At 62.2% G+C, this 27,311-nt stretch overlaps 1 protein-coding gene across 1 annotated transcript in view; it reads right to left on the bottom strand.

The window, feature by feature from the left end:
* Positions 1–644: 644 nt before the first annotated feature.
* The window catches only part of LOC123939760 (maestro heat-like repeat family member 5), a 67,139-nt gene continuing 40,472 nt past the window's right edge, over positions 645–27,311 (bottom strand). The window contains exons 18-30 of the mRNA XM_046001585.1: positions 25,138–25,287; positions 24,229–24,383; positions 16,062–16,221; positions 15,138–15,319; positions 9,233–9,370; positions 8,739–8,853; positions 7,798–7,941; positions 2,936–3,112; positions 2,373–2,528; positions 1,567–1,689; positions 1,294–1,396; positions 989–1,063; positions 645–742 (exon numbers count right to left, since the gene is read on the bottom strand). Of these exons, the coding sequence (XP_045857541.1) occupies positions 645–742; positions 989–1,063; positions 1,294–1,396; positions 1,567–1,689; positions 2,373–2,528; positions 2,936–3,112; positions 7,798–7,941; positions 8,739–8,853; positions 9,233–9,370; positions 15,138–15,319; positions 16,062–16,221; positions 24,229–24,383; positions 25,138–25,287 (1,776 nt within the window). The remainder of the gene's footprint in view (positions 743–988; positions 1,064–1,293; positions 1,397–1,566; positions 1,690–2,372; positions 2,529–2,935; positions 3,113–7,797; positions 7,942–8,738; positions 8,854–9,232; positions 9,371–15,137; positions 15,320–16,061; positions 16,222–24,228; positions 24,384–25,137; positions 25,288–27,311) is intronic.

Raw genomic sequence — 27,311 nt, 5'->3', positions numbered from 1 at the left:
GGTGAGAGCCTGGAAGCGTGTCCCCTGCGAGGGAGGGGTGGCCTAGGCCCCAGGGCTGAGGAGAGGCTGGGATGGGGGCTCCCTCTGCCCGGGGCTTATCCTCAGAGGAGGGGGGCGTGGGGGCCCCCAGGTGGAGAGCATGGGGACGGTGCCCCAGGTGGGAAGAGCTTCCTGAGCAAAGGTGTGGAGGGGTTGGTGTGGGTGCCTGACGGGTAAGGCTGGCGGGGGGCCGGCTGGTCTGGTGGGGGTCCTGAGAGGGACAGCCCGGAGGTGAGTCCCTAGGAGGAAATTTGACAGGCCAGGGAAAGACCCACGTGCCCATTTCATAGGTGGGGAGACCAAGGCCGAGAAGGGAGAACCTGTCATTTGCAGGACCCTGCACGGACTTCACAGTTTGTCTCTGGGAGACCTGGTCTGCCCCCTTGTCCCCTAGGCCTGCCAGTGTCCCCTGAGCTTGCCTCAGTCCTCTGGGGCCACAAGGCGGTGGGCAGGGAGCCGACAGGTGTGACGCTTCTTTGTTGAATCTAGATCTTTCTTTCAAATGGAAAAATGTCATGCAACCGAGCTCTGTGCGAATGGGGCAGGGCCGACTGAGTCGGTGGGCACCAGGGAGGGAGAGGAGGGTGAGGGAGGATGGCTGGTGGTCACTGCGGTCTGGCTGCCACCTTCTGGAGGAAGGAGAACTGTCTGGTGGCAAATTCCCGGATGCCAGGCTCTGGGTCCTTTTTGAGATCTTCGAAAGCTCCAGGGGAGGAGACACAATCAGGGGAGACCTGGGGTCCTGTCCTTCCAGCAGGGGTGGGGGCGGCAGCCGGAAGTCACCCAGGCCCCACCTCCTCTGTCTCCCCTGCCGGGGCGCTGCCCTCCCCACCCCCACGTGTTCCTTGCCCCTCACTCTGGGGAGCCGCGGGTGGCGTCAGTGGGTGCGAGCGCCCATTTCACCCCGGAGGTGGGGTGGGAGGGCGGCTGGGGATGTGGGGTGGCTTACTGGAGAAGAGCAGGTTTGCATCCACACCGTTCAGCATCCGGGACACGGCCTGGGGGTGGTAGCAGGTGGTGTAACCTGGTGACAGACAGAGGCGCCGGCCCGTGGAAGGGGCTTGCCGGTGGGAGTGGGGGGCTCAGACCCTCTCCCGCCCGTCCTGCCAGTCCGGGGCCCCTCACCCGCCACTCCTCCTCTCTGGCCAGCGGACCTGAGCAGCCTGGCAGGTGCCAGTGGGCGGGAGGGCCGGCGGGGGTCAGGGCGCTGGGGCAGGCCGGCCTGGGGGGGCTGCCCGCGCCGCCCCCGCTCACCTATGAAGAGCGCCGCCCAGGTCTTGATGCGGCGGTGCCGGCTGTGCAGGTAGCGGAGCGCCTGCGCCAAGTGGATGCTGAACTCCTCCTGGCTGCCGGTCATCTGGCCGGAGGACAGTGCCGTGGCGGCGGGACCGCGACCCCGCCCCGCCCCGCCCCGCCCCTGCCGGCCCTGGGGCCACACCGAACCTGCTGGAGCCTGGCTCTAGCGTCCCCCGCCCGGCCTCCCCCTACCTCCAACGGCAGCCTGTCCCCGCGCCCCAGGCCCCTCACCAGGCGAGTCCAGAGGAAGTGGCGGGCGCTGAGGCCCTGCTCCCAGGCCAGCGTGCAGAAGAGGGTGTGCGGAAGCCGCCACCGGAGCCGCAGGGCGCTGCGGTACAGGGCGAACTTGGCCTGCTGCGGGGACAGCCGCGGGGGGTGACCGGCCGTGGGCGCGAGCGCCAGAGGTCTGTGCCCTCCCCAGACACGAGCTTCACATGGGGTCTGCGGACTGATGGCGTCCTCCTGGCCGTCCCCACCCTCCACCCCGGGGAAACCTCACTCCTGCCCCAGGCCGGTCCCGTTCCTCCCATTCCTTTCGGGACTGGCCGCTTGTTGCCTCTCTTCCCCACGCCAGGGTCCCTCAGCACAGCGCACAGCTGGCCCACGAGAAGCTCCACCATTTCTGTGTGTTCAGTGAGTGACCGAGCCCCAGCCTGTGTCAGGGGCCAGGGACGCAGCGGGGGGTGGAACAGGCCAGGTCAGACCCCCAGGGACCGCACAGCCGTGTGTGCACGTGTGCCTGCGGTGTGTGCACGTGTGCGCGCGCGTGCCTGCGTGTGTGTCTGTGTGCACGTGTGTGTGCGCGTGTGCCTGCGGTGTGTGTGTGTGTGCCTGCGGTGTGTGCACGTGTGCGTGCATGCACGGGTGGACCGCAGCTCACCAGGGAAGCCACCCCTGATCCACACCGCCGCCCCGGGAGCAGCCTTGCCCTCGGGCGGCCCCACTGCCATCGCAGAGCCTCAGTCCCCGCTGTCCCCCCCCAGCCACCTGTGTGTCCCCAGCCCCTCCCAGGGGAAGGCCCCTCAGCAGGCGCGGACCTTGACGACGGCCGGACAGCAGTCCCTCAGGTGCAGGAGCAGCGGCACCATGCTCTGGTGTACCTGGGTCCGCAGGCCGCTCAGCTCCCTGCCTGCCACGGTGGCCACCAGGTCCCCGAACAACGCCATGGCCGCCGCCCGAATCCCAGCCCGCTCCTGCAAGGCGGGGGTCAGAGCCACAGCCCCAATCCCCAGCCAACCCGGGACCCCCGGGGGCAGGGCTGTGCCTCCCGTCAGACAGGTTCCAGGCGTTCCGGGAGGACCTGAACTCATGTCTCTTCACTCAGGGTCTCATCCCGACCACCCGGGGAGCGGGGACCGCGGGGCGGGAGGGGGCACGGGCTGCTAGGTCAGCCTCGTGGAGAAGGGGCCGAGCGCCATCTGGCGGCCACTCGGCGCAGCTCGGCGCAGGTGTCTCAGGGGCACGCCCAGGTGTCCCCCTGGGGGCTTGTCTCCCCAGCCCAGGTGGAGGGCAGCTGGGGATCCCCCTGCCTTTGAGGACCAGGTGTAGGCACAGGAGCAGCACAAGTAGGGGCACCCTGCTTCCCCCCCGGGGCACTCACGTCGTCGAAAAAGGAGCGGGCGTAGATGGCGACCCTGAGGCTTTGGGCGGCTGCGCCGTGGGCGCCCAGGCGGTGCAGCACGTCTGACACGGTGCCCATGACCTGCACGACCACCTGCTCGCTGTTCTGGAAGAAGCCGTCGAGGAAGGGCGGCAGCTGTCCGCAGAGCAGGCTTCCCTAGGGGTGGCAGTGGCTGCCGGGCTAAGGCACCGGACTGGCTGCTCCTGTGCCCTACCCCAGCCCTGCCGTTGCACTTGGAACCGCCCAGGCCCCTCCCTCCGCGGCCCCTCCCCAGCCCCCATCCCGGCCTGGGCACCTGCCCACCCCTGCTGCCTGCCCGGCGCTGTGCCCCCAACCTTGGTGGGATCCCACCCTGGCTCTGCGCACAGGGCCGCTGTGCTCTAGCTCCGGTCTGCCCGCCAGGAGCTGTGTGGGCATGGACGGGGCTTTTCCTCTCTGAGGGGGTCCTCCTGGGGTTAAGGGATATCAACCACCCCCCCGCTAGTGGGCTCCCAGCTGCTGCTTTCTCCTGTCGCCATGTTGCCCAGAAGGCCCTTCGCCCAGTGCTGGAGACCTCCCTCCTCTTCTTCCGCCTCACCCCGCCTTCGCCCCTGTGCCCGGCCTCCCTGTGGGGCGGGATGAGACAAGGTGGGTCAGGTGTGCACAGACTGAGCTCCCAGCTCCTTCCATCGCAATGACCACTTCCCCCGTTGACGCTACTTTGTGAAAGACTGAGCCCATGTTCTGCCAGTTCTGCCTGCCCGTCTTGGCAGTTGTGGCGCTCACGGACTGTCCAGATGAACGTCTGGATGGCAAGATGTCAGCAAAAGGATGTTTCCCGCCACCGGATCCCTTATCAGTGACAGTGTGTGAAAGCTGGGGTGATTTTTACAGCTTTAAAACAAGTTTTAGGCCATGTCATTGGCTTCCTGAGCTCTGTCTGGTTTATAATAGCAAACTTTTTCTGCCGATGAGTCAGCTAACAGCAACAGACTCTCAGCACCTGCTGGGTGCAGTGAGGGTGCTGGGGTAGGACGGGGGTTCTGGCGGTGGATGGAACAGCCAGAATGGGGTTTAAGGGGAAGGTCCAGAAAATAAACGAAGCACACGCCAACATGCCTTAGAGGGTGGCGAGCAATCTGAGCGAAGATAAAGCAGGGTGGGGGCGGGAGGGGGAGCAGGCTGTGGTGGAGGCTGCGGGTTTGCGGTGGTTACAGAACTTTAATTTTAAGGAAGTAGGATAGGAGAAGGTGTCACCAAGAAGATCACCAGGGAGGGAATTCTTACAGAGGTGCCAGAAAAGCATTCCGCCAGAGGGCGCGGCACGTGCAAAGGTCCTGAGGCAGGGGCACACCTGCCCTATTTGTGAGCAGAGCTCATCACAGGAGCCTGCTGGCTGCTGGCGGAGTCTACACTGCAAAGGAGAAGGGGCGGCCATTGGGGCCAGGCATGGGGGGTGCAGTGGTCTGGGGGAGATGCTGGCGGCTTCAGTGAGGGCATCAGGGCAGTGAAAGAAGGAGGTGCATTCTGGGTTGGCTTGGGGTTTTTTCACTGCCCGGACAGCCCCAAGGTTTGGGGTCCCCACCAGCTGAGGCGAGGGTTGCAGGAGGCACCTGTTTGGCGGGGGTGGGGTGTGGGTGAGGAGTTTGTGGTGCATGTGCTGAGTGTGAGATGCCGGCTTGGACGCGAGCACTGAGTCCCTGCTTGAGTCCAGGGCTGGGGTTGGGATATGGATCTGGGGACAGTCGGCCAGTAGGGGTACTTAGAGATTGGGGAAGCCAGCAAGGGAGCGGCGAACAGGGCAGAGGAATGGGAAGGAGTGATGGGGCGGGATCCAGCGCCAGGCCAGGGACAGGAGCAGAGACCAGCGGAGCTGAAAAGGGTGTGGGAGCGACGAGACAGGGAGACGAGCGAGCGAGGCGTCCTGGGCCAAGAGGATGGAAGTCCCCAGACCTGTGTGTGGATGGGCACGGTCTGCCCATCTGCCCAGATGGGAGGTCACAGGGGCCCTGCGCAAAGATGCTGCAGGCTGGCTGGTGGGGGGTGCTGTCTCAAGGGCCACCTGACTTCGTGCCTATGTTTGCACGGTTTCTGGTGCAATATTTCAGCAAGCGTTATGGTGATGGCATCTTCAGACAATCTCCAACGAGCACAAGGCCTCTTGCTAAGGGGACTCCTGCTGCGGTGGCCACGCGGGTGCCCAGGAGACGGAGTCTCCCCGAGGTGCCACCACTTGGCCCATTGGCTGGAGCAGAAGGGAGTGAAGCCCTTGTGGGTTGTGGCCTCCAAGGGTACGGTGTGCTGCGGGCTGGAGCGGCATGGTGGTGGCCATGCAGACCCTCCCACGGGGGCAGCCCCTGGGGCTGGGAGCAGGGGTGCACAGCAATCCAGGAGGAGCCTGCTCTCCCCAAGACTGCACACGGGGTCGTCCGTGGCCCTGGGAGAAAACCGCATGTCCGCTTTGTTAAAGCCACACTTAGCTTGGGTCTTTTGCATGGGCTGCCCTCTGGCCTCCTCGGACACAGACCGCCACCCAGCTCGTGCTGCTTGTGTTTGACAGTGGGCAGGTGGCTGAGACGGTGCACACCGGCGGGGGGAGGCGGGTAACAGTCCTGTGGGTCCCGGCAGAGGGCACCTCTCTGGTGTGGGAGCAGTGACTGTCGAACCTCCCTCAGCCCTGGGGCCTGCTCCATCCCTGCCCAGTTTGGCTGGTCCTGGCCCCACTCCAGCAGGCCTCCTTGGCCAGTTGTGCTCTGGATCCACTTGTTCCCCCAGCCCTGCGGTGGCCAGCAGCCCACACCCCACTTGGGAGCCATGCTCCTTCCCCGGCCCTGGTCGTCCCGCTCTGGCAGCCCTCCTGCCTGTCTTCTCCATTCCCCACGGGGCTCCAGCTGGCGCAGGGCACAGAGGTGCATGGAGACTTCTGACTGACTGTCTGCCTGCACGAACAGCTGGAGAAAGGTGTACGGATGACTGACCACCGACTGAGTGACTGAGTGAATGAATGCTGCAGCAAATGTGAATAACTGAGTGAATGCATAATATGTAAAGAGTGGATAAAAAATAATGAAAGAGTAAGTCATAAATGAAGGGCCCAAGGAACAAATGGATGGGTGGATGGATGGATGGTTGGGTGGGTAGATGGGTGGGTGGATGGGTGGGTGGATGGATGGGTGGATGGATGGGTGGATGGATGGGTGGATGGGTGGGTGGGTGGATGGATGGATGGATGGATGGAGGTGGATGGATGGATGGAGGTGGATGGATGGATGGATGGTGGATGGGTGGATGGATGGATGGATGGATGGATGGATGGATGCATGGGTGGATGGATGGGTGGGTGGGTGGGTGGGTGGATGGATGGGTGGATGTATGGGTGGGTGGATGGGTGGATGGATGGATGGGTGGATGTATGGGTGGGTGGGTGGGTGGATGGATGGATGGGTGGATGGGTGGATGGATGGATGGGTGGGTGGTTAAGTGGGTGGATGGGTGGCTGGATGGGTGGGTGGTTGGATGGGTGGATGGATGGATGGGTGGATGGATGGGTGGGTGGTTGGATGGGTGGTTGGGTGGATGGGTGGATGGGTGGGTGGATGGATGAGTGGGTGGTTGGATGGATGGATGGGTGGGTGGGTGGATGGGTGGATGGGTGTACAGGTACCTGGACGAGTAGATGGGTGGATGAATGAAGAAGCGCTAGTCTCCCTTACTAAGTACCTATAGTGTGTCACGTGTAGGGCAAAGGCTTTGCCAGCAGTGAACCTAATGGAGAACTCTTCTTAGCCATGTGGAGACGTGCCAGAAGAACACAGTGGTAGGGAAGTGGGCTGGCGGGCAGAAGGCTGCAGGATCTCTTCGCAGCCCGGCCCTTCCGTGGCCCCCATAATCAGATGCTTCCTCCCACAAGCCCTGTAAGTCCTGATGTTCAGCTGTGGAGATGGCGTCTGGGCAGCTTGCCATCTTCTTGGGTGTTCGTGTAGCCCCTGGCGTGGTTGGCGGAGGTGGAGGCCGTGCACCCCAGATCAGGTGAGAAACCCTTTAACCTGACGTTTCTGTTACACGGCAGAGGCCAGAGCACGTCCACACCAGTGCCAGGGACAAAAGGCCGGAGGGGACCCCTGTGCTGCCTCTGCATGGACTCAGAATGGTGCTCGTGACCATGTGCTGTGACCCCTACCATGTCACTGAGATGGACACTGACCCAGGGCCAGTCATGCTGGCTGGAAAGTGCTGGGGTGAGGGCGGGTTGGACCTGGCAAGCTGCTGTGTCCCCTGGGTCCCCTGCCATGGCATGGCGCCCTAGGAACCCACAGCAGGGGTGACATCAGGCTCCAGCGGGACGGCCAGTGGCCTGGGGCAGTATCGTGGCCCTTTTCTTCTGCCTCTTTGCTAACGCCCCCGCTGCTCATCTTGGGATGGGGGCTGTTCCAGTGATGGGAGGGGGGGTCAGGGGGGATGGGGAAATGGGTCACCAGCAGAGGAGAAGGCTGGGCCCTGAGATTCTCAGGGGAGGTTCCCCTCTGTGGGCCAGGCTTGGGTGACTCCTGGTGACCCCCCTCCTTGGCCCCTGGAGGTCTGCAATAGCGCTGTCTCTCTGCTGGGTATGGAAGGAGACAACGTCCCGGGGGAGTAGACACTTTACCCCTCCCAGAACCCTGCCGAGAGGCCATCGCCAAGCCCATTCTACAGATGAGGACACTGAGGCCCGGAGGTGGGGGTCAGTCCTGTGTTCCCAGCTACACTGCGGGAAGGGACAGCGCCAGGATTCCAACCCAGCAGGCCTGTCTGTACTCCACGCACCAGCTGCTCGGGTGGGGCGGGTGTGTGGCGGCAACAACGCGCCCCTCCCCGGCCCTTACCTTCTCTGGGTGGAAAAGGACGTTTCCTAGGCCCTGTAGGCTCAGCACGCGGACCTCGGGGCTGGGGTCCCCGAGGCTTCGGGCCAGCGTGGTCCGGGCAGCCTGCCTGGGGAGCACCTCCAGCGTGGCAGGGCTGTAGAGGAACTGGGGCCGTCCCCAAGGGCAGGCGGGTCAGGCCGGCCACGTTCTCATGGGGAGCTCCATCTGCGTCTGGGAGCCAGGCTCGAGGGCCAGGGTCCAGCAGGGGTTTTCAGAGGACGGTTACCAGCACTCTCTGGGTGTCTCGGTTAACACGGATTTGAAACCCGTCCCCATGCTGGTCCAACTTTTCCAAGTACCGCTGGGGAAACCAAGGCCCAGAGGAGAAGGGCCTTGCTTGACGTCACACAGCAAGGCTGGGGCCCGTGTGCAGCCGTGGCCAGGCCCGTGGGACAGCTGGGGACGGAGCCCCGTGGAGGGTGGCTCAGACGTTCCTGCTGGTGGGGAGGGGGTGGGGAGCGGCGCGGGGCTTTCAGGCGTTTTCCCTGCCAATGTCTGTTGCGGAGCTGCCTCGTGAGCCCCGCCATGGCCCTAGCCTCAGGGCGACACCTGCTGGACCCCCGCGTCTCCTGTTCTAACCGGGGCTTTCTTGGCCTCCCCGTCCCTGGGGCGGACCTGAGCTCCAGTCTGCCCGACTGACCAGCTCTGTAGGGGTCAGGCCCGGGAGAGTGAGAGGTGGGGACGGGTTCGCCCAGGCCACAGGCTGACGGGGTCCTGACAAGTGGGGGCCCCAGCCAGGAGCCCCAGACTGTGGACCACCCTGGAGCCGGAAGGGAGATGGAGGGGGTAGGAGGGGCCATCCGGACGGGCCTCCGTCCAGGCAAGGTCCTGATGGGGGCACTGAGGCAGCTGGAGGAGGAGGCCGTGTCTGAGGGGCTCCCCGCTCCCTGCCCAGGCCATACCTCGGTGAGGATGAGGATGGCCGCCTTCCTCTCCCGCGCCTCCTGGCTCTGCAGGCTGGGCAGCAGCTGGCTGGTCACTGCCTTGATCTGTTGGCAGCGGTTCTGCACCATGGCCCTGGGGCGAGGGGAGGAGGGCAGGGGCAGGGCCTGGGCGTGGGGATGTGGCCCGGAGGCCACAGCGGGGGCTGTGTCTGAGTGGGTGCCCATTGCTGGGAGTGTGGGATCCCCCTCTGTACCTCCTGGCCGCCCACTGGCTTCCAGGCCTGGGCTGGATGTGTGGGAGGCCAAGCGGCAGGCCCCCCCCCCCCCCCCCCAGTGGCCTCCAGCCGGTGCCGCTAGCGGATGACACCTGTATCCACAGGCTCCGGCGGAACTCCTGGGCTCCTGGGGCTGGCTCGCGGGCGCACCCTGGTGGTCACCGCGGTCGATACACCCAGTTCCGGGACAGGTGGTGGCCCGGGCCAGGCCCTGCCCCTGCCTGGCCCCACTCCTACCTGGCGAGGAGACCCACGCCCTGCGGGTAGGTGTGGATGTTGGTGAAGAGCTTCCAGGCGTCCTGCAGCTCCAGGAGCGCAAAGTCCTGCCAGTGCCCCGTGGTGGACAGCAGGCTTTTCAGAGCTTCCAGGGCCGTGCTGCAGGGGGTCGGGGGGGGGGGGCGCGGTCACTGGGCCAGCCCTGCCCCGGGCAGGGGGGAGGCTTGGCATGGGTGGGAGCTGTGCTGGGGTAGGGGGCAGCAGGAGCCCATTCAGCCCCGGGCCTGGGCTCCAGGTCAGTGGCTGGGGCTGGAGAGCCGAGAGCACCCCTTGAGGAGTGGGGGGCACTGTGGGAGGCTGTGAGATTGGCCTGGGGCACAGGCAGTGTGAGGTGTGCCCGGAGCATCTCAGGGGACACCCGGTTGCGTCCGTGGTGGGCTTTCTGAGGCCGCGGCTCTGGGGACAGGGCTGGGGGTCCCATGGCATAGGGTAGAGAGGGTCCCGGCTGAGGCTTGGGGGATGGCGCTGTTTAAATGCGGGGCTGAGAACCCCAAGAGGGTGCTGCGGGGAGGGAGCAGGAGGGCTGGGGCGTATGGCATCACAGAAGCCCGGGGAAGTGTCCGCTTGCCTCCCGGACACCACGCAGGAGACAGAGGCTCCACTGGTCCCAGGCACGTGTGCACTCAGGAAAGGAGGCCAGACCCAAAGCAAGGCCTGACCTCATGCTCGTCAGCTGCCAGAGGCACGAGGGCCCTGTCCTGGCCACACAGCCCTGCCGGGGCCCCTCGGTCCTCGGCTCCAAGCCTGTCTGATGTTCTGGTCACAGGCCCAGGGCTGCGCCCGGCTCTGCAGGCAGGACACAGGGACAGGGCCCCAGAACACAGGCCCCGGGATAGCAGGGCGGCCCCGCTCAGTGGCCTGTTCCCCGTTCCCGGTCATCCTGTGCCGGGTCACATCTGCCCGGCTTCCTGTGACGGGTCGAGGCGCCCGGGGTGTGTGAGCAGGGGGTCCCGGGATGAGGCCGTCAGCTGGGACCAGGCACGATTCTGAGCTACACGTAGGGTCAAGGGACGGAGTTCCGCGGCGTCAGAGTCCCTGGTGGCGTCAACCCCAAATGTCACCCTGAGAGAGGCCCCTGAGCAGCAGCATTTTCCAGGGCACTGGCCCCAGCCAGTTTCGGGAGAAGGGGACGTCAGGGCGCAGTGGCGCACTGTCCCTTCCGTGTTGACCCTTGGAAGCCCCTGGAATGTGGGCGCCCAGGCCATCAGCGTGCAGGGTCGCCTTGCCCCAGCAACCACACCAGGGCTCTGGGAAGACGGCGCTCGGTCGACTTGGGCACTCTCGGGTGGATCGGCAACGCCCAGCAGGACCCTGAAATCTGGAACCTCCTCCAGCCAGGACGCCTGGCGATGCCCAGACACACGTGCGGCCCGAAATCCACGCAGCCCCCAGACCAGCTGCCCGTGGAGGCCCTCGAGCGTGAGTCTGGGTGTGCGGGTTCCAGGATGGCCCTCCCCAGCCTCTCCCAGCGACGCCTGCCCCAGGGACGGCCGGGCCGCCCTCCTGTCCCACCCACCCCTCCTGCTGCTAACTTCGCACAGTGATTCTGTGTTAGACGTTTCGAGGAACCGCGGCTGCACCATTTTACACCCCCACCGTCATTCCGCGTGTGAGGGTCTCCTGTGTCACCCGCATCTGCCACCCTGACTGCGTGTGGGGACGAGCTGAGGGGAGCAGGGAGGGTGCGGGTGCGCGGAGCCTGGGTGGGCGCCGAGCCGGGCAAACCGAGCATCGTCCATCTGACCTGCCGATGCCCTGGGGACCGGCCACTGCTGTCCCCAGCAATGCCGTGCAGACAGGAGGCCCCAGCCTGGAGTCCAGATGCCCTCTCAGGAGTGTCCATGGCCCCCTCTGGCCACCCATCTCCAGTGCTGATCCGCCCCTCCCACTCCCTCTGCACAGAACCCTCCGTGGCTCCCCACTGTTCTGGTGCAGAGACGGACTCCGAGGCCTCCTTTCTGTTCCCCTCTTCGTGTCCCCTGCCCCCCTAAGGCTCCCTGCCCCCCGCCCCCCAACCATTAGTCGGTCTTGGCTTGGATGCTTGGTCCTCAGGGACCACACGGCGGGGGTGGGGGGTGCTCCGGGTCATCCTTTGTGGAGGGGGTGACTCTCAGGGGTGTGTCATCTGTCCATCTATCACTGGGCCATCCCCTGACCCCCATCTGCACTTCCACGGGGCTGTGAGCGCCCAGGCGAAGGGACCCATCTCTGGTGATCAGTGCGGGATGGGGCACAGCAAGCACCTGCCGGAACTGAGTGCTGACCGTGGGGCACAGCAGCCCTCCGCAGCTCACAAGGACAGCTGTCTGTCAGTCCTATTTTTCCTTTCCTCCAAGAGGTATAGGGAGCGTGCAGCATGGCTGAGGCCAGGGACCAAGGGACGGTGGGCCAGGAGAAGAGGCAGGTCTGGGCAGGCAGAGCTGCGGGGACCCCCGACTGGTGACAGAGGTCAGAGGCTGGGACAGGGTGCCATGTCGGCCCCTCCCTGCTCAGGAGTCCTTGCTCACCTCCCTGGGGAGACACACCTCCCTGCAGATTCCGGGGTCCCCGCTGGGCACATGGACAAGATCCTGGGGCTGGGGTCATGCAGTCGAAACTTTCGCCTTCACCGAGGCCTGGAGTGTTGGCTGCTTGTCGGGGGCAACTCATCAAGTGGGGTCCAGAACAGAGGCTGCCCAGTCCACCAACTCTCCCGACCCTCACAGCTGTGTGGGCAGGGACACCCCCCACCGCCAACCGGACAGAGTGCTCATGGAGCAGGTTGGGACGGGGTCTTAGATCTCAGGCCTGGACAGCATTATCATTACTAATTGCTTGTTGCTTCCTTGTCAAGTGCCCAAATCCAGGACTGTGAGTAGTGTTTTCAATGAAAAAAAAAAAAGTTTAAATTTAAAGCTTTAGGTTTATTTTTAAAGCTTTAAGTTTAAAAGACAAGGAATTAGGGGAAGAGAATCAAAAAGGAAGTATGAGTCATTCTAGGGAAGTACTGAAAACTAAATTTAAATATGAGCTTCCTGGCAGCCAGGGCAAAAAGGAAAACATGTTGGTTGTACTTCTAAGCTGTCCAAAAGAGTGTCTGAAATAAGCAGAAACCAGACGCTCCATGAGAATTAAAGAGAGTCAGTCCGTGATGGAGAAACTAAAGGAATGTCCCCTTTGTGGGGTAGGATGGACATTGTCTGGAGGAGGACCTGGCTGAGAACGGCCTGAAGCCACTACTGTCTCTAGAGAAAGGGGCTCTGATCGTCAAAGATACAAAGGAAAGGGAGGGTCACCCAGGCGGGGCTGGCCAAGCTTTCACAGCCCCACTGGGGGGTGGGGGGCATGTCATGCCCAACCCCCACTGGCTGGTCCCAGAGGCCAGCCCAGCTCTGCAGGATGCTGGGGACCTCGGAGCCCTAAGAGTGGTCTAAGCCTGCCTCAAGGCTCACCAGGCCGCCACCCAGCGTCCGGAGAGGGCTCTCCCCTCATGGCCAGGGGCACCCACAAGACAGGAGGACTCTCAGCAGTGGGGGCCCAGATCCCTTCCTTGGCCTTGTCCCCCTAGATGGTGCCACAGCCGTCAGGCACCAGAGCCTAGACGGCAGGGATCCCCCGCGTGACGATGTCTTCTGAGTCCTGGGGAGTGGCCGCCAACCTCGCCACCACCCCCAAGCGTCTGCTGGCGTTGCTGCCGGCTGGCCTGCCCTTCCTTCGGGCCTCTGTGGGTTTCCCTCTGGGCCAGGTGGGGCCCAGGTCCTGTCCCTGCTCCGGGGGCGGGATGGGAGCCCAGGCCGGGCAATGAGAGCCCCACGCCATCCTGTGCCCAGGTGACCTCATGGGGGGAGCATGTGATTGAAGACAGGCCCATCAGAACCAACGGACTGTGCCGGGGTGAGAGTCTGTCCCCGGGCAGACTACAGCTGCTGGACCACCTCCCTCCTCCCTGGACAGGACTCATTCAGAGAGAGGCCTGGCGGCTGAGGTGGGGGCAGGGACAGGGCGTGTACTACTTGAGCGTGCGCGTCCAGCCTGTTGGAGCAGAAGGTTCCCAAGGTAGCCCAGTGAGACAGACGGACACCTGTGCGTCTATGGGAGCCCAGTGAGACAGACGGACGGACACCTGTGCTCCCTGGGAGTTTCCATTGCACAGGGTGCAGGTAACCGTTGTTAGGCAGTGCTGGCCTTGGGAAGGGAACAGCCGAGTGGGAGTAGGACCACCTGTTGGAGAAGGTTCGCAGAGACTCATAGGAGGTAAGGCTGTCCGGGGGAAGAGCATTCCAGGAAGAGGGAGCAGGAAGTGCAAAGGCCCTGAGGCAGGACACGCTGGGTTTAAGGAACAGGAAACCTCTGAGGCCAGAGCCGAAAGTGCAAGTGAGGGCCATGTGGCAGGAAGTGAGGTCCTGGAGGCAACAGGGAGCTAGAGTGAGAGGGGCTTCTGGGCCACTGGAAGGATCCGGCTCTTTCTGATCTCCGTGGGGAGGGGCAGGGAGGCATGGGGCCACGGACATCTTGTGAACGGGATCTGGGCTGCAGCGTGGAGGGCAGGTGCGTGAGCCTGGGGTGGGGGGAGGCCAGGGCAGGAGAGCTGGGAGGCTGGGCCCATGTTGGCAGCAGGGCTGGTGGGGAGCAGATGGACGGAGACGGCCCACTGCGGCTCCCTTCCAGCCCTCCTACGTATGTTCTGGGAGGAGAACGTTTCATTAGCTTATTAAGGAAGATTCATGCCTTTTGCATGGTTGAGCCGAATAAAAAAGGAAATTTACGCACATTCAAATTCAGAAGCAATATGAGAAGAAGTGACTTTTTTTTCCCGGGACGCGCCTTGGGGAGAGCTGTTAAAACTGACAAATTTCGTGAAGCACATCGTAATACAAACACATGAAAAGAGTCGGCCCCGTGGTTTTTAAAGACTAGCTTGTTGGATTTCTAACCACGTTACCTGGCGCGGAGGGAGGGCAAGGCGGCCAGCTGGAACGGTGGTCCAGTGCAGCCCTCCTACGCGGGTCTCGTCCGCACGGCCCGGGGGGCTGGAGGGGCAGAGACCGTAGGGGTTCCATCAGAGCAAAAATGCACCAGGGTCAGAGCCATGCACAAGGGGACCCAGGTGGGCTCAGCAGTGGCCAGGGGGCTGCCCTGCCATTCCGCACACTCTAGCTTCACAGCTCATGGGAGTGCTGTGTGTCTCGGGGAGGGTCTCTGACCTTCTCTGAGCCTTGGTCTCCTTACGTGCGCAATGGGGAGAAGACATTTGTCTCACAGGATTCCTGCAAGGACCACGCTCAGGGAGGACGGCAAGGGCTGTCCCATGAAGTCCGCACAGGCTAGCAGGTGTCTCTGCTGCCAAGCGCCCCTCAGGGGGCGTGGAAACAGGCCCTACACCTGCCCTGGGTCCCTCCGTGCTGTCGGCTGTGCTGGCCATGAGGGCGTTCAGGGGTTGAATCGTGTGCCGCCTAAAAGCTCTGTCCACGTCCTAAACCCCGTCTGTACCTGTGAATGTGACCTTATTTGGAAGCAGGGTCTTTGTAGCTGGAATGAGTTAGGATGAGACCAGGAGGGTGGCCCCAAGCCAGTGACTGGTGTCCTTATACGAAAGGGAAACCGGGACAGAGACATGCAGGGGAGAAGGGCAGGTGAGGAGGGAGGCAGAGGGGGAGGCGACGAGTCAGGGAGCACCCGCAGAGGAAGAGGCCGGGAGTGTCCTCCCTTACAGGCGTCAGAGGGAGTGCGGCCCCGCTCACACGTGTGCTTGGACACGAGACCTCAGAGCCGAGACCCCCGGCACGTGCAGCTGTCGGCCGCCGGGCGCTATGGCGCTCTCCGCCCCAGGAGGCTCGTACCTGTCTCGGCCCCTGTGCCTGCCGCGGGAGCCTGCGTCTGTCCGTACCTCTGCGGGCTGGGTGTGGCCGCCTCCGGGGCCTCCTGGCCGGGCTGGGGCCCCTCCGGCAGGTTCAGCTCCAAGACATAGTGCAGCTGGGTGAGGAGGGCGAGCAGCAGCGCGGGGTGGGCCTCCCGCACCGCCTTCTTGAACTCCCGGGCGAAGTGAAGCTCGTGCAGGGTGTTCATGGCCTGTCGGGGCAGGCATGTGTCTGGCTGGCCTCCCCCTCCTGTCACAGCCTCCGGGACCAGGGCTGTATCTCTGAGATGCCCCTCCGGGGGCCTTGGCCCTCTCGGCTCCCTTCCCGGACCCACAGGAGGTCCTGGGCCCTCCCGCCCAGCACATCCCGGGTCACCAGCCCCCCCCCCCCCACCCGCCCGCTCTGTCCGCCGTCCATCCGTGTCCAGGCCATGCTCTGGAACCCCGGTGGCAAGGCAGTGTGGATCTGTGCTCCCCGTGGGACATCCGCACAGAGGTCTGTGACAAGTGACAGCGGGGGACAAATGGCCCCGGAAGGCAGAGCTACCGGGCAGCAGTTTCAAGGCTTCCTGTGCCTATCGGAGCACGCAGACCAGAATGTTCTCGAGGCGGGGGGCAGCACTGGGCGGTCATGACAAGGGCAGGCCGGGGCTGGGGTGTGGTGGGACACGGAGGAGGCCGCCCTGCTGAGCCCAGGCTGCTGTGTGGTTTCTGACAGGAGGGGCCTGCGTCAGCGCGGGGCTGGGGGTGCTCAGGGGAAGGGTCGAGGGCCGGGCTCGGAGACGGGGTGGGGGTTCTCTGCTTCCCCGTTCAGCCACCATATACCTGTGCTCGGGTGGCAGCGTGTCTGGGGGCTCCGGGTGGGGAGGGGCTCTGGGGGGCTCTGGGCTACAGCTTGGAGGCTTTTGGGCTGGGGGCGTGTCAGCCTGGGGGAAAACGAGGTCGCGCACTCACAGCAAACGAGCGCAGCCAGGGCTGATCCTCCGGTTGGGGGCTGCCGTCCCTGGCCCCGGCGGGCAGTGGCCGCTCCCGCAGCCAGTCCAGTAGCATGGCCAGTACCAGGCGGCTCACGGGCTGCTCGGCCCCCAGGGCCCTCCACAAGCGGAAGGCATGGCTGCAGGCAAAGGGGGGTCATGAGGGCGGCCGAGCTTGCGCTCAGCTGCCCCAGCAGACCTCCAGGGCCTCAGGAGCCAAGGGAGGAGGCTGGGCTGCATCCCCTGGGCGTGGGGAGCCCCTGGGGGGGGCACTGGAGGAGAGAATGGGCAGCAGGGACGGGTGTGTGTGTGGCCCACGGGACAGGCAGGAGGTGGCGGGCCAGCTGCCCTGGGCCAGGCGCCTGGGTTCCCCCACTCCTGGGGTCTGTCCTCCAGGCTCCCTGTGCCCCAGCTGTAGACTCCCTGCCACCCTCAATGGCTCCTAGGTGTGGACAGCACCCCTGCAGTTGGCCGCTGCCATCTGTCCCCCTCTCCTGCCTCTGGGCCTCCACGCCTGCCATTGCTGCCCGCGCCGAGAGCCTCCCCACCGGGCCTGCCCTCCTCAGCCTTCCGCTCGTCTACCTGGAGGCCTGCCTGGCTGCGTCCTCCTGGCCTGGCTTTGCTGGGGTCCAGCTCCTGGGCCCACCCCAGGCCGAGTGGGGCCATCACCGTATGCACAGAGCTTTACAGTGTCCTTGTGCTCATTTTGCAGATGGGGAAACTGAGGACTGATCCGGCCCTGCCTTGTGACCGGGGAGCTGGGGCTGGAGGCCAGGCCTGCCCAGTCCTGTGGCCTTTCCACTTGGTCCATGGACATGGGCCTGTGAGTCCCGGGGAGGCGGGGGCTTTGGGGCTCCTGATGGCCCTCTGTCTTCTGTGCCAGGTGGTGGTCTTTGGGGCCAAGTGCTGGGTGGAAGGGGCTGGAGGAGCGGGGGTGGGGTGGGGACGGGGAGGCCACAGCGGGGCCTGGAGAAGCCCCCACCCCAGGTTTAGGACAGAGCCTGGGCCGGGGTGCACAGCTGCTCTGCAACTGTAGAGTGGGGCCTCTGCTGCGGGAAGGACCGGGGCCCGAGTCCCTGCTGTCCCGTCCTGGCCGTGAGACAGTGCGCAGGTCTCCGGGAGCGAAGGCTGCGTCGAGAAGCTTAAGGGACATGCTTCTCCAGGAGCGAGGGCGACCAGCGGCCCAGGCTTCTCCTTTGCTCTGCTGGCATATGGGTGCTGAGACCTGTCACATGTGGGCGACCAGCTTGGGAACAGAGCAGTGACAGAACCGGCAAAGTCCTTGTCTGTGTGGGAGTGACCCCTCCGGCTGGACTCAGCCAGCAAACAAGGTGTGTGGGACTAAGTGACGGGGGCGCTGGGAGGGGGGCGGCAGGAGGGAGCCTCTGGCTGCGGTCAGGGTTTTTGTGGGACAGCTGGGGAGCCTTCACCCGGAAGGGACGCGAGCAAAGATCTGAGGCCGTAAGCAGGGAGCCGCGCCACTCTGGGGTGGGGAGAACATTCCGGCCCCGACCCAGAGCCGATGCTGGTGTGCTCAGGGCCGGCAGGAAGGGCCGGGGACGGAGTGGAGAGAGCAGGGCTGGGAGAGGAGGACGGCGACTGTGTGGGGCCAGGCCACACCCTTGTCGGCTACTGTCAAGTTTTTGCCTTGACTTTGAATGACACGGGGCCACGGGACAGTCTGTAGCAGAGGACAGACGCGGTCCGACTTATCTCTGAGGCCTCCCTCTGGCTGCTGGGGCTCCGGGTGAGCCTGTGATGTCCCGACGGGCTGGGGGGACAGGGCAGCTGGAGCTGTAGGACTCGCTGAGGGTAGGTCTGGGTGTGGACAGGACAGTCCAGGTGGCCCCAGAGCTCTGGCTTGAGAAGCCGGGCTGATGGCATCGGCGTGGGGAAACCCCCAAGAAGACAGTTTTACGGGGACGGCCAGCGGCGTGGCCCAGGTGTGTCTGGTGCGGAATGCCTGCCCGACACTCACATGCTGCCGTCCGGCGGGGGTGAACACTCGGGGGGAGTGCAGGCATCTGTATAGGGGATACTTAGAGCCGCGGGAATGGAGGCAGCCATGGGGAGATGAGTGTAAGTGAGGGAAGCTCTGGGGCCCGAGCCCTGTGGCCCCGTCCTGAGAGACCAGAGACAGGAGGGACCGGCAGGAGGCAGAGTCGGGGCAGCCGGGAGCCGGGAGGGCAGCCCGGGAAGGACATGGAGGAACCCGACATGCGTATCGCCGAGGACTAGAAGCCGGAGGGAAAAGCCCCGTACTGCACGGCTCCAAGTCTGCGACATTCTGGAAAAGGCGAAAGCACGGAGGCAGGTAGATCGATGGCCGTGAGGGGTCGGGAGGGCGGCAGGGATTTCCGGCAGTGACGCTACTCTGCGGGACAGGTGAGCAGTGCACGGACTGCGCCCGTCTGAGCCCGCGGGATGGACGGTCGGTGCCCGGCCGAGCCCCACCTCACCGCGGGCTCTCGTGGATGACGACGCCTCAGAACGGTCCCCCGGCTGGAGCCAACACAGCGGCCTGCGCCGGGGGCTATCAGGGGGGACAGCGGCGGGACGCGGTGTTCTGCTGATTCTTCTATGAACCACAACTGCTCCGAAAAAGAAAGCTTATTAATTCAAAATAGAAGGGCTGGGAAGAGACACTTGACACCTTCCTAAGGAAAGAAAAGTGGGTGCTGCTGGGTTTCTGTCCCGACGGACAGGCTGCCCCTCAAGGCCTGGGTCAGCACCGGGAGGAAGCGCATCTCCGAAGACAACAGTGACACCACCCCCCGCAGCACAACGGCGGAAAAACGACGAGAATGTACTTTTAGGAATGTGCTTAGCGGCAATAAAATGAAGAAGAAATGAAGGGCGGTGAGCGTGGGTGGAGGGTGTGCGGCGGGCTGGGACCGGGGGCGCTCAGCCCTGTCCCCAGCTGGAGGGCACCCCCGAGATCCCAGCTCCCGTGTGGGAGGTGGTCTCGCCGGCGCGATTCCATTACTGAAAGGAGCCAGCGTGACACACTGTGGGCTGTACCTACGCCGGCGGTGGGCGGCTGGGGGATGACCCAGCAAAGTCACCCTCAAAGGGTAAACGAGAAACACGGGAGAAAAAGAAAGACAACTTGGCAAGCCAAGTGTAAGTCCACGTAGAAATGCGAGATGCGCAGGGCCGAGAGCCGCTGGGCAGGCGTCGAGGAAGGAGCGGGGAGGCCGTTCTGTATCAGGTGCTGAGAACCTGAGTGATGCTATAGGAATTAGGACCTTGGGTGTCAGCAGGGGGATAGGTGAGCGGAGCACACCTGAGCCCAGACACAGGCCCCCTGCCCACGGACACTTGGCGGGCAGGCAGGGAGCCTCCCGAGCTGCGGGCACGGGCCGGGCTCGTCACTGAACAGGAACCGGCCTCACGTGCGCGCCGTCTCACTTACCGGGTGGCCGGGTCCTGAGGTCGAAAGGCAGTCAGTCGGCAGAACTTCTGTGAGACCCTGTGCGGGGAGGGCTGGACCTGCGCTCCTTTGCATCAAAAGGCAGATTCAGGGAGCGAAAAGACAAGCTGCATTGTACCTGCCGGGAAAGGCTTTCCACAGTCGGGAGAGGCTTGTACCAGAAGTTCCTGGGAGTGGGTGAGAAAAAGCGGGACGTCCCGGGAGACGGATGCGTTGGGTCCCCGACGCACAGATCACCAAAGACGATACTCCAACGGCCAAGCGCCCGGCACCGTGACTTCATTAGGAACGTGCGAACGAATGTCACGATGCGATCTGTACACCAGGCGGGTGACATTTTCACGAGTGGTTAGAAAGTCAGGACTAAGCGTGGATGAAATGTGGAGCGAGATCTCTCAAAAACATCCCGGCGGGAGCGTGAGGCAACACGAGCCCTTTGGAAAACGGTCTGATGGGCCCGTTAACGTTGGGTCCGTGCAGAACTCCAGGGCGTTTGCGTCCTGAACATGCCCCCGGTGGGGATGGAACACGCCCCGGGATGCGCACGGGGGCACCTGGGAGCACGTGAGGGTGCGTTAGTCACAGACCCAAGCAGGCGACAACCCCAATGCGTGGCAGAAAGGGTGATCGGCTTTCACGAGGCTCTGAACGGCCACAGAAACGAGCGACCTGCAACCACAGATAGCGTATCGGAATGAACTGTAAACACACACCGTGGAGGGAAAGCCACGCGACCGAGGAAGACGGGCGGGCACCCACCACGCCGCTCTGTTCACAGCGTGAGGGCACGCCGCGTTGATGCTAAGAATGCTTCCGATGTTTCCTAAGAAGCTTCAGGCGCTTCTGAGAAAGAAAAATTATTCCAGGTGGAAGTCTACCCCCATCGCAGAAGTGGGACCCCAAGAGCCGCTGGTTCCCTGTGAGGACGATAGCCACCAACCCGCCGTCTGCGGAGGGAAACAGCCAGGAGGCCCGCCCGCCTCCGTCGGAGCGCTGGGTGCAGGGAGGGGTTGCTCCCGAGAGTCCGAATCAGGAAACCCGATCTGGGTCTGAATTCACACCACAGCGTGGCTCAAAGAAACCCCCGGGCACAGCCTGGAATCTGACGTGGTCCCCGGGCGGGCAAGAAGCCCACGTGAGTCCAGGTTAAGGACCCTCGGTGGCAAGTGCATTCCCGTCCAGGACAAATGTGCTTCTCGGGATGGCGGAAGGAAGGTATAAGCTGCAGGGCAGGCCCAGCTGAACCGCAGGCGGCCTCCAGGCTCCTTGCCCTTCAAGTAACCTTGAGAAACCACACGGAGGAAGAGGGAGGGAAAAGTAAAATCGCACAGAGACGTGACCTCAGAGGACACCTGAGTTCGACATCACTGTAGGCAAACACAAGTGCCCATTGCCGCTGCCCGGGGCCCTGGGGCCGAGGAGGGGGAGGAGACCACGGGACACGGGGCAGGGAAGCCAGAGGCAGGGCTCAGAATTGAACCCACTCACCTCCAGGAAGGCAAAGTCCATCGCAGGCCGACAAGAGGGAAACAAGAGAAAAAAGGGGCATGGACCACGGGAAAGGGGCTGATGGAGCTGGTGCAGCGGGAAGGGCAGCCTCCAAGATGCAGGGCTCTGGGGAGAAAAATCGGGGGAAAGAACCAGGTGCCTTTGCAGAGTGAGCAGTGACAGGGACTATGTGGAGAGGAAAACGGAAGACCCTACAAGAGAGAAAAGAACCAAAAACCTCCAAAAATCCACTCCCCAGCTGGAGGACACGTGACCTTTTCACCTGCCACCAAGAGAGTCCACTAAATCCTCCAGACTTTGCTCGACGAACAGAAGAGGGTGCCATTGAACTTGAAATCCTGTAGAAGCCTCCAGCAGGGTTTGACAGGAGCAGGAACAGGAGCTACAGATCCACTGAGTTATTGCAGAACAAAACAAAACAAAATGAGACGAAAAAAATCAAAAATAGAAAAAAATAACCAGCGCCCGACCAACAAGGAAGGGTTTCCCTCCGCAGCAGCCCCCGTGCAGACAGCCCTCCTCAGACTCCAGCGAGCACCCAGACACGGGAGCGGCCACCTTGAGTTATCACTTCTGAAAAGAAAACCACCACTGACACCACACCTCAGTGAAGAGAGGAACAGAGGGTTGGCTGAGTTCGGGAAAAATGTGGAAGAAGGGGCGAAATTATCTCTGAAGTGGAAAAAACGCACGATGCCCAAGAGGGACGATAAGAAGTCAGCTGAGGGGCATCGAGGAAGGGCAGGAAGCCGGCATGAACGGCGTGAAAAGGATCGGAGAGCAGGTGCTGGAGATGGAGGGCGGGAGCGCCTAGCAGCTCGGAAGGACGACCTCGTCAGGGGAACGGCACATGTTTCAAGCTATCACCCAGAGAACGTTCCAGAAACGACGACCAAAGGCCTAGTCTACACATTCAAAGGACCCACCAGGTCCCTGGAGAATGAACACAGAATGGTCAACCCTGAGGCCCCTCTTAATAAAATTGTTCAGTTCCAGAGGTGGGCGGACACCCTGCAAGGTGTCCCGGAAGGAAACCTCTTGCGAAGGCAGACGTCTTGATAAAGGAAAAAGAAACCACGATCAGTGGACATTTTAGTCACAAAGCAGGGCGACCGCGGAACAGCACTTGAAAAACACTCAATAAAAGCAAGTGTGAACCGAGGCTTTTATGCCCAGCGGAGTTGTCCTTCAAGCACACGGGAGCCCTGGAGAGCCGGCTGTCGGAGGCGGGTCTGGTCCGGCACGGAGAGGGCTAGAAGCCTCCCGCAGAGGATACATGGCGAGAGCTTAGATAACAGAACAAGGGGCCGAGGGCATTAAAATGGGTCGGGAGCACGAACATAGGGACTATTGCAAAACACCGTCTTCCTTAATTAAAAACATTAAGGATCCAAGAGCACACGCCCCGTAGAAGAGGAGGGCAGTAGAACACGCCCACAGCGCGTGCAAAACTGCGGGACGTTGGGCAGAGGGGAGACGCCCCACACCCATCGCGTGGGTAAGTGGGAAGGAAGGGCTGGACGCGCTCATTAGAAGGAAGGGACTAGCGGTTCAGACACACCAAAGCCGGGCTCTGTGCTGGGTGTGAGATGACACACACTGGACAAGAGGGGAAAACGGGGAAGCAGACAGGCTTCCACTGTCCTGGTAGCAGACAGGGTGAATTTCGGGCCCGGGGAGCATTCCACGCGACAAGGGGGCACTTTTCTATGCCGGAAGCCGCAGTCCCTAAGGAAGGTTTACGTTTGCCTAAAGAACGTGACGGCCACCAGGACATAAACCCCGCAGGACGCGGAAGGGTTTGTGGACAGAGTGTGTCGGTCGTGGCTTCGGTGTGTCGTTCTCAGTACAAGACGGAACAGTGGACGTCGCGAAATCAGGGAACATCACGGTCCCTCAGGTGCATCTGTGGACACACACTTGGAACCCTCCACACGACGGAGAAGATACAGCTTCTTCTCACGTGCTGGTAGAACCTTCCTGACAGTGGTTCCAAAGGTCGGCAACTCCCAGAAAGCAGAAACACGATAGTGGCATTCTCTGATCCCCGTGCAAAAACCAACCAACCCACCCCCAAAACAACAAACAAGCAAAACAACTAGAGATTACAGAAGCAGAAGGGCCTTTCCACATGGAAATCAGAAATCTTTCTGGAAACGAGTCTTGGGGGCTGGGAGCTCACGGGAGTTCTCTTCTGGGAGCGAGGTTGGCAGCCAGAGGAAGGGGCCGTGTGGAGGCAGGGGGGTGTGGGGCTGGGAATTCAGAATGGGGAGCTCTAACTGAGGCAGGTTTTGCAGGCTGCGTGTGACAGGGGGGACGAGGGACTTGGGTATGTCCAGGAAGTAATTAATACTGGTAGGGAGGGGGTGAGGATGGAGGAGGGACGTGAGGACTTGGGTGGATGGTGGACTGGAGGCCGTGGAGGGCAGAGGCTCACGGGGGTACCAGAGGAGGTGGGATGTAAGGGGGTCCTGGGGGTGGTGGAGAGAGATGCCCCAGTTTGGAGGTGTCCGAGCCAAGAGGCTGACCGTGGAAGCGGGCAGCCGAGGCAGGAGGGAGGACAGGATCGCTGGGAGAGAAGGGATCCAGGCACTAAGTTGGGCTGAGAGAAAGCCCCAGGATTCACACACGGGGATGAGTAAGACCGTATCCGCGATCAGGAGTGACCCTGCAAGGACCCAGGAATGACCGAACGCAGGTGCCTGGCGGGTGTGTAGCTGGGGGTAGAGACTGAACCCCTGAGGTTCAGAACTGGGATTCTGGGGGGGAAGAGGACCCTAGCCCATGTCCAGACGCGAGGGGTCTGAGGGCTTCCTGAGAAAGCCGGCCCCACCTGAAAGGGCTGTGTGGACCCTGGAGGCAGGGGAGGGAGTAGAGGTCCTTGGAGGAACAGGAAGGAGGGCAACACTTTGGTGTTGGCTGGGGTCTGCCCCGGGGGCACCTCGGGTCCTGGGCACTCTCACGGTGGGGTGACGGGAATGAGGCTGGAAGGGGGGAGGAATGGGGAGCAGCTCCTCCCCAGGGCCTGCCTTGGGAGACCTGCAGTCCGTGAACGGGGCGTGGGCTCCTTCCCTGCGCCCGGACCTGCGGGGGTCCCCATGGGCCGGGAGGGGGACGGCAGGAGGGCAGATGTGGAAGCCCCGCCCCTTGCCTGGGGGAGGCGGAGGGTGGCCGTGGGGGCAGTGGGGAGCGTGGGGCTGGGCACCTGTCCAGGGGTATGGAGAAGTCCAGGAAGGTGGCCACCAGCTCCGGCGTGTGGTTCCGGGCTAGCAGGGTGATGGCGTGCAGGACGTCCTCCTTGGCCTGGGGGATGCGGACGGAGCACAGTTGCAAGTGGACGGCCCGGCCCAGGCTGGCCACCTGTGCAGGGAGGCAGGACACGGGGGAGAGGGCTGGTCTGAGGGGGGAGGCCAGGCCCCGCCCCTGAAGTCTGAGGGAGGCACTTTTCCACCCTGGAGTCTCAGGCCGAGGGGGGAGAGGCCCCACTGCCTTTCGCAGGGCATGTGAGGCCCTTGGGCTCTGTCCGAACACTGCCCAGGGCCTGGGAGGCTCAGACACACCCACCTCAACATCTCCTGAGCACAGCACTTGGGCACACGCTGTCCTGGAAGGTGCCCCCCACCTCCCTGAGCCACTGCTGGTCTCTCCTGCTGCCTGGGTCCAGTGTCCCCCACACGGGGCTTCCTTATCTGCAGGACTTGGATCCATCATCCTGTTTCTGGGCGGGGCACCCTACCCTGCCGGGGGCACTTGGTGGCCTTTGCATTTCCTACGCTGTCCAGTCCTCCTGTGTCTGTCCTTCTGTCAGACTGAGAACTTCTGGGAGGGTGTGCGCCTCCTCCTCCCCCATGGGCTCCCCCGGAGCCTGGCACAGCAGCTCTGTCCGTGCACGTGGGCCCCAGGACCCTGCAAACACCCCTCAGGGCCCCACCACACCTGCCTGGGCTGTCCGTCCATCCGTCCATCTGTCTATCCATCCATTCGCGGGACCTGTCAGGGTGGGGTCTGTGTCTCCTGCATCAGGCCCGAGTCCCAGGGTGCCGACTGCTGGGCGTCCGTCCCTCTGCCCCCAGACCTGTCCTGCCCCCCCCCAGCGGGTGCCCCAGCCCCTCACGGTCTCCAGGTTGGCCCCGTGCTCCTTGATGGTGGTGAGCAGCACGTCGGCGGCTGCCTGGACGCGGAAGGGGCTGGTGGAGCCCAGGCCTTCGATGGCTGTCCAGATGAGGTCGGTCAGCTCTGCCGTGGTGAGATGCTTCATGACCTCCTGCAACAGCGGCGGAGGGGGCAGCTGTCACTGCGGGTCGCATGTGCCCACCTGTCAGCCTCCTGCCATCGCTTTTCCCCTTCTCCGGGGCTTCAGGCTGCCTAGGTCTCTGAGCACGTCCAGACGTCTGAGCCCCTCTCCTCCGGAACCCCCACACTTGTACCCATTTTGCACCTGGCTACCTGAACCTCTCTCTGAGGCTCGGGAAGGGAGAACGTGATGCCCGCCGTGGCGCCGAGGCACAGCTCCCTTCATCACTCAGACCCCAGGGCTTGTCCTAGGGCCTGCATGGCCTGGCCAGCCTCCTTTCCTCCCCTCCTCTGCCCTGTCCTCACCTCGTGGGCTTCCTCACCTGCTGGCCTCCGCCCAGCTGGGTGCTCCCCATGCCAGGCCCTAGTCCTCCTCACAGCATTTTAATCAGGAGCCATTGAGCTTCAGAGTTGGGAAGGGTCTTCATGTAAATGTGATTAAGTAAAATTCACTATCTCAGTTCCTCCACAGCACTGGCCACAGTACAAGTGCCCAGTAGACACATGTAGCCAGTGGCTACCTGGAAAGTGCAGACAGACACTTCCATCCTCCTAGAAAGTTCTATCGGCAGGCTCTGACTCAGAACATCTGATAATCAGAGGAAGACAGAAGGCTGGTGACTGGGGGCCCGAGAGAAATGTATAAGATCTGCAAGGATGTTAAGGGTGGTAAGCTGTTTCTTTGCCTATTAGGATATTTGTTGAACTATTTGAAACTCTGTTAGGATGTTTATACTTACATTAGATAGAAAAATTAGTATTAAATAATGCTTGAATATTTATTAGGATAATTATTTTAAAATTTTGGTAAAATGTTTGTGAGACTATTAGGATTAATTGTTGGTTAGAATGTTCAAAGTGAGGGGCACCTGGGTGGCTCCATGGGTTAAAGCCTCTGCCTTCGGCTCAGGTCATGATCCCAGGGTCCTGAGATCGAGCTCCGCATCGGGCTCTCTGCTCAGTGGGGAGCCTGCTTCCCCCTCTCCCTCTGCCTTCCTCTCTGCCTGCTTGTGATCTCTGTCTGTCAAATAAATTTTTTAAAAAATTTAAAAAATATAGAATGTTCAAAGTGATTTTCGTGGAATACTTGTAGTTCATAACAACTTCAAAAATATTAAGCTATTATAAATCTGGTTGGAACACTTGTTAAAGTGTTCTTTAACACTTTAACTTGTGTTTAACTTGTTAAACACTTGTTTAAAGTTGGTTTCTAAAATGTTGAATTTTGGTTAAAGTTTTAGCACTGAGAATGTGAAGAGATGCAACTTGGAATGGTGGTTAGAGTCTCAGAATCCCAGAATACTGCAGTCTCAAGATTGGTAATACCTGGGAGGTGTCTTACTTTAATTTAACCCAGGACATGACTAAATGTGGAATTTAGTCGTGTGACTAAATGTGGCAGTAACGGTAGAGATGGTGGTGGTGATGGTGATGGAGGTGATGGAGCTGATGGAGGTGATGGAGGTGATGGAGGTGATGGAGGTGATGGAGCTGATGGAGGTGATGGTGATGGAGGTGATGGAGGTGATGGAGGTGATGGTGGTGATGGAGGTGATGGTGATGGTGGTGATGGAGGTGATGGAGGTGATGGTGGTGATGGAGGTGATGGAGGTGATGGTGGTGATGGAGGTGATGGAGGTGATGGTGGCGATGGTGTTGGTGATGGTGGTGATGGAGGTGATGGAGGTGATGGAGGTGATGGTGGTGATGGTGGTGGTGATGGTCTTGGTGGTGTGGTCATGATGGTGATGAAGACGTAGTGTTCCCAAGATCACAGAGGGAATCAAGGACACACCTGCGGACAGATTCCAGGTCAGTTCTCCATTCCAAATCTTCCTGGATCCACTAATCCTTGATCAACAGACCCTCCCATCCTCTCTCCCTCTGTGCTCCTGTCCCTCCCTGTGTCTTGTCCAAGGAGAGAGAGCCAGAGCGGAACGTCCACTCCCTGTGTGGGGGACCGGGCAGGACACAGAAGGCCTACTCAGCCTCTCT

The sequence above is a fragment of the Meles meles genome, chromosome 1 (genome assembly GCF_922984935.1).
Source record: "Meles meles chromosome 1, mMelMel3.1 paternal haplotype, whole genome shotgun sequence".
In the NCBI taxonomy this organism is placed as follows: Eukaryota; Metazoa; Chordata; class Mammalia; order Carnivora; family Mustelidae; genus Meles; species Meles meles.
The sequence above is the reverse complement of the archived record's forward strand: the minus strand, read 5'-3'. Positions and strand labels throughout refer to the sequence as shown.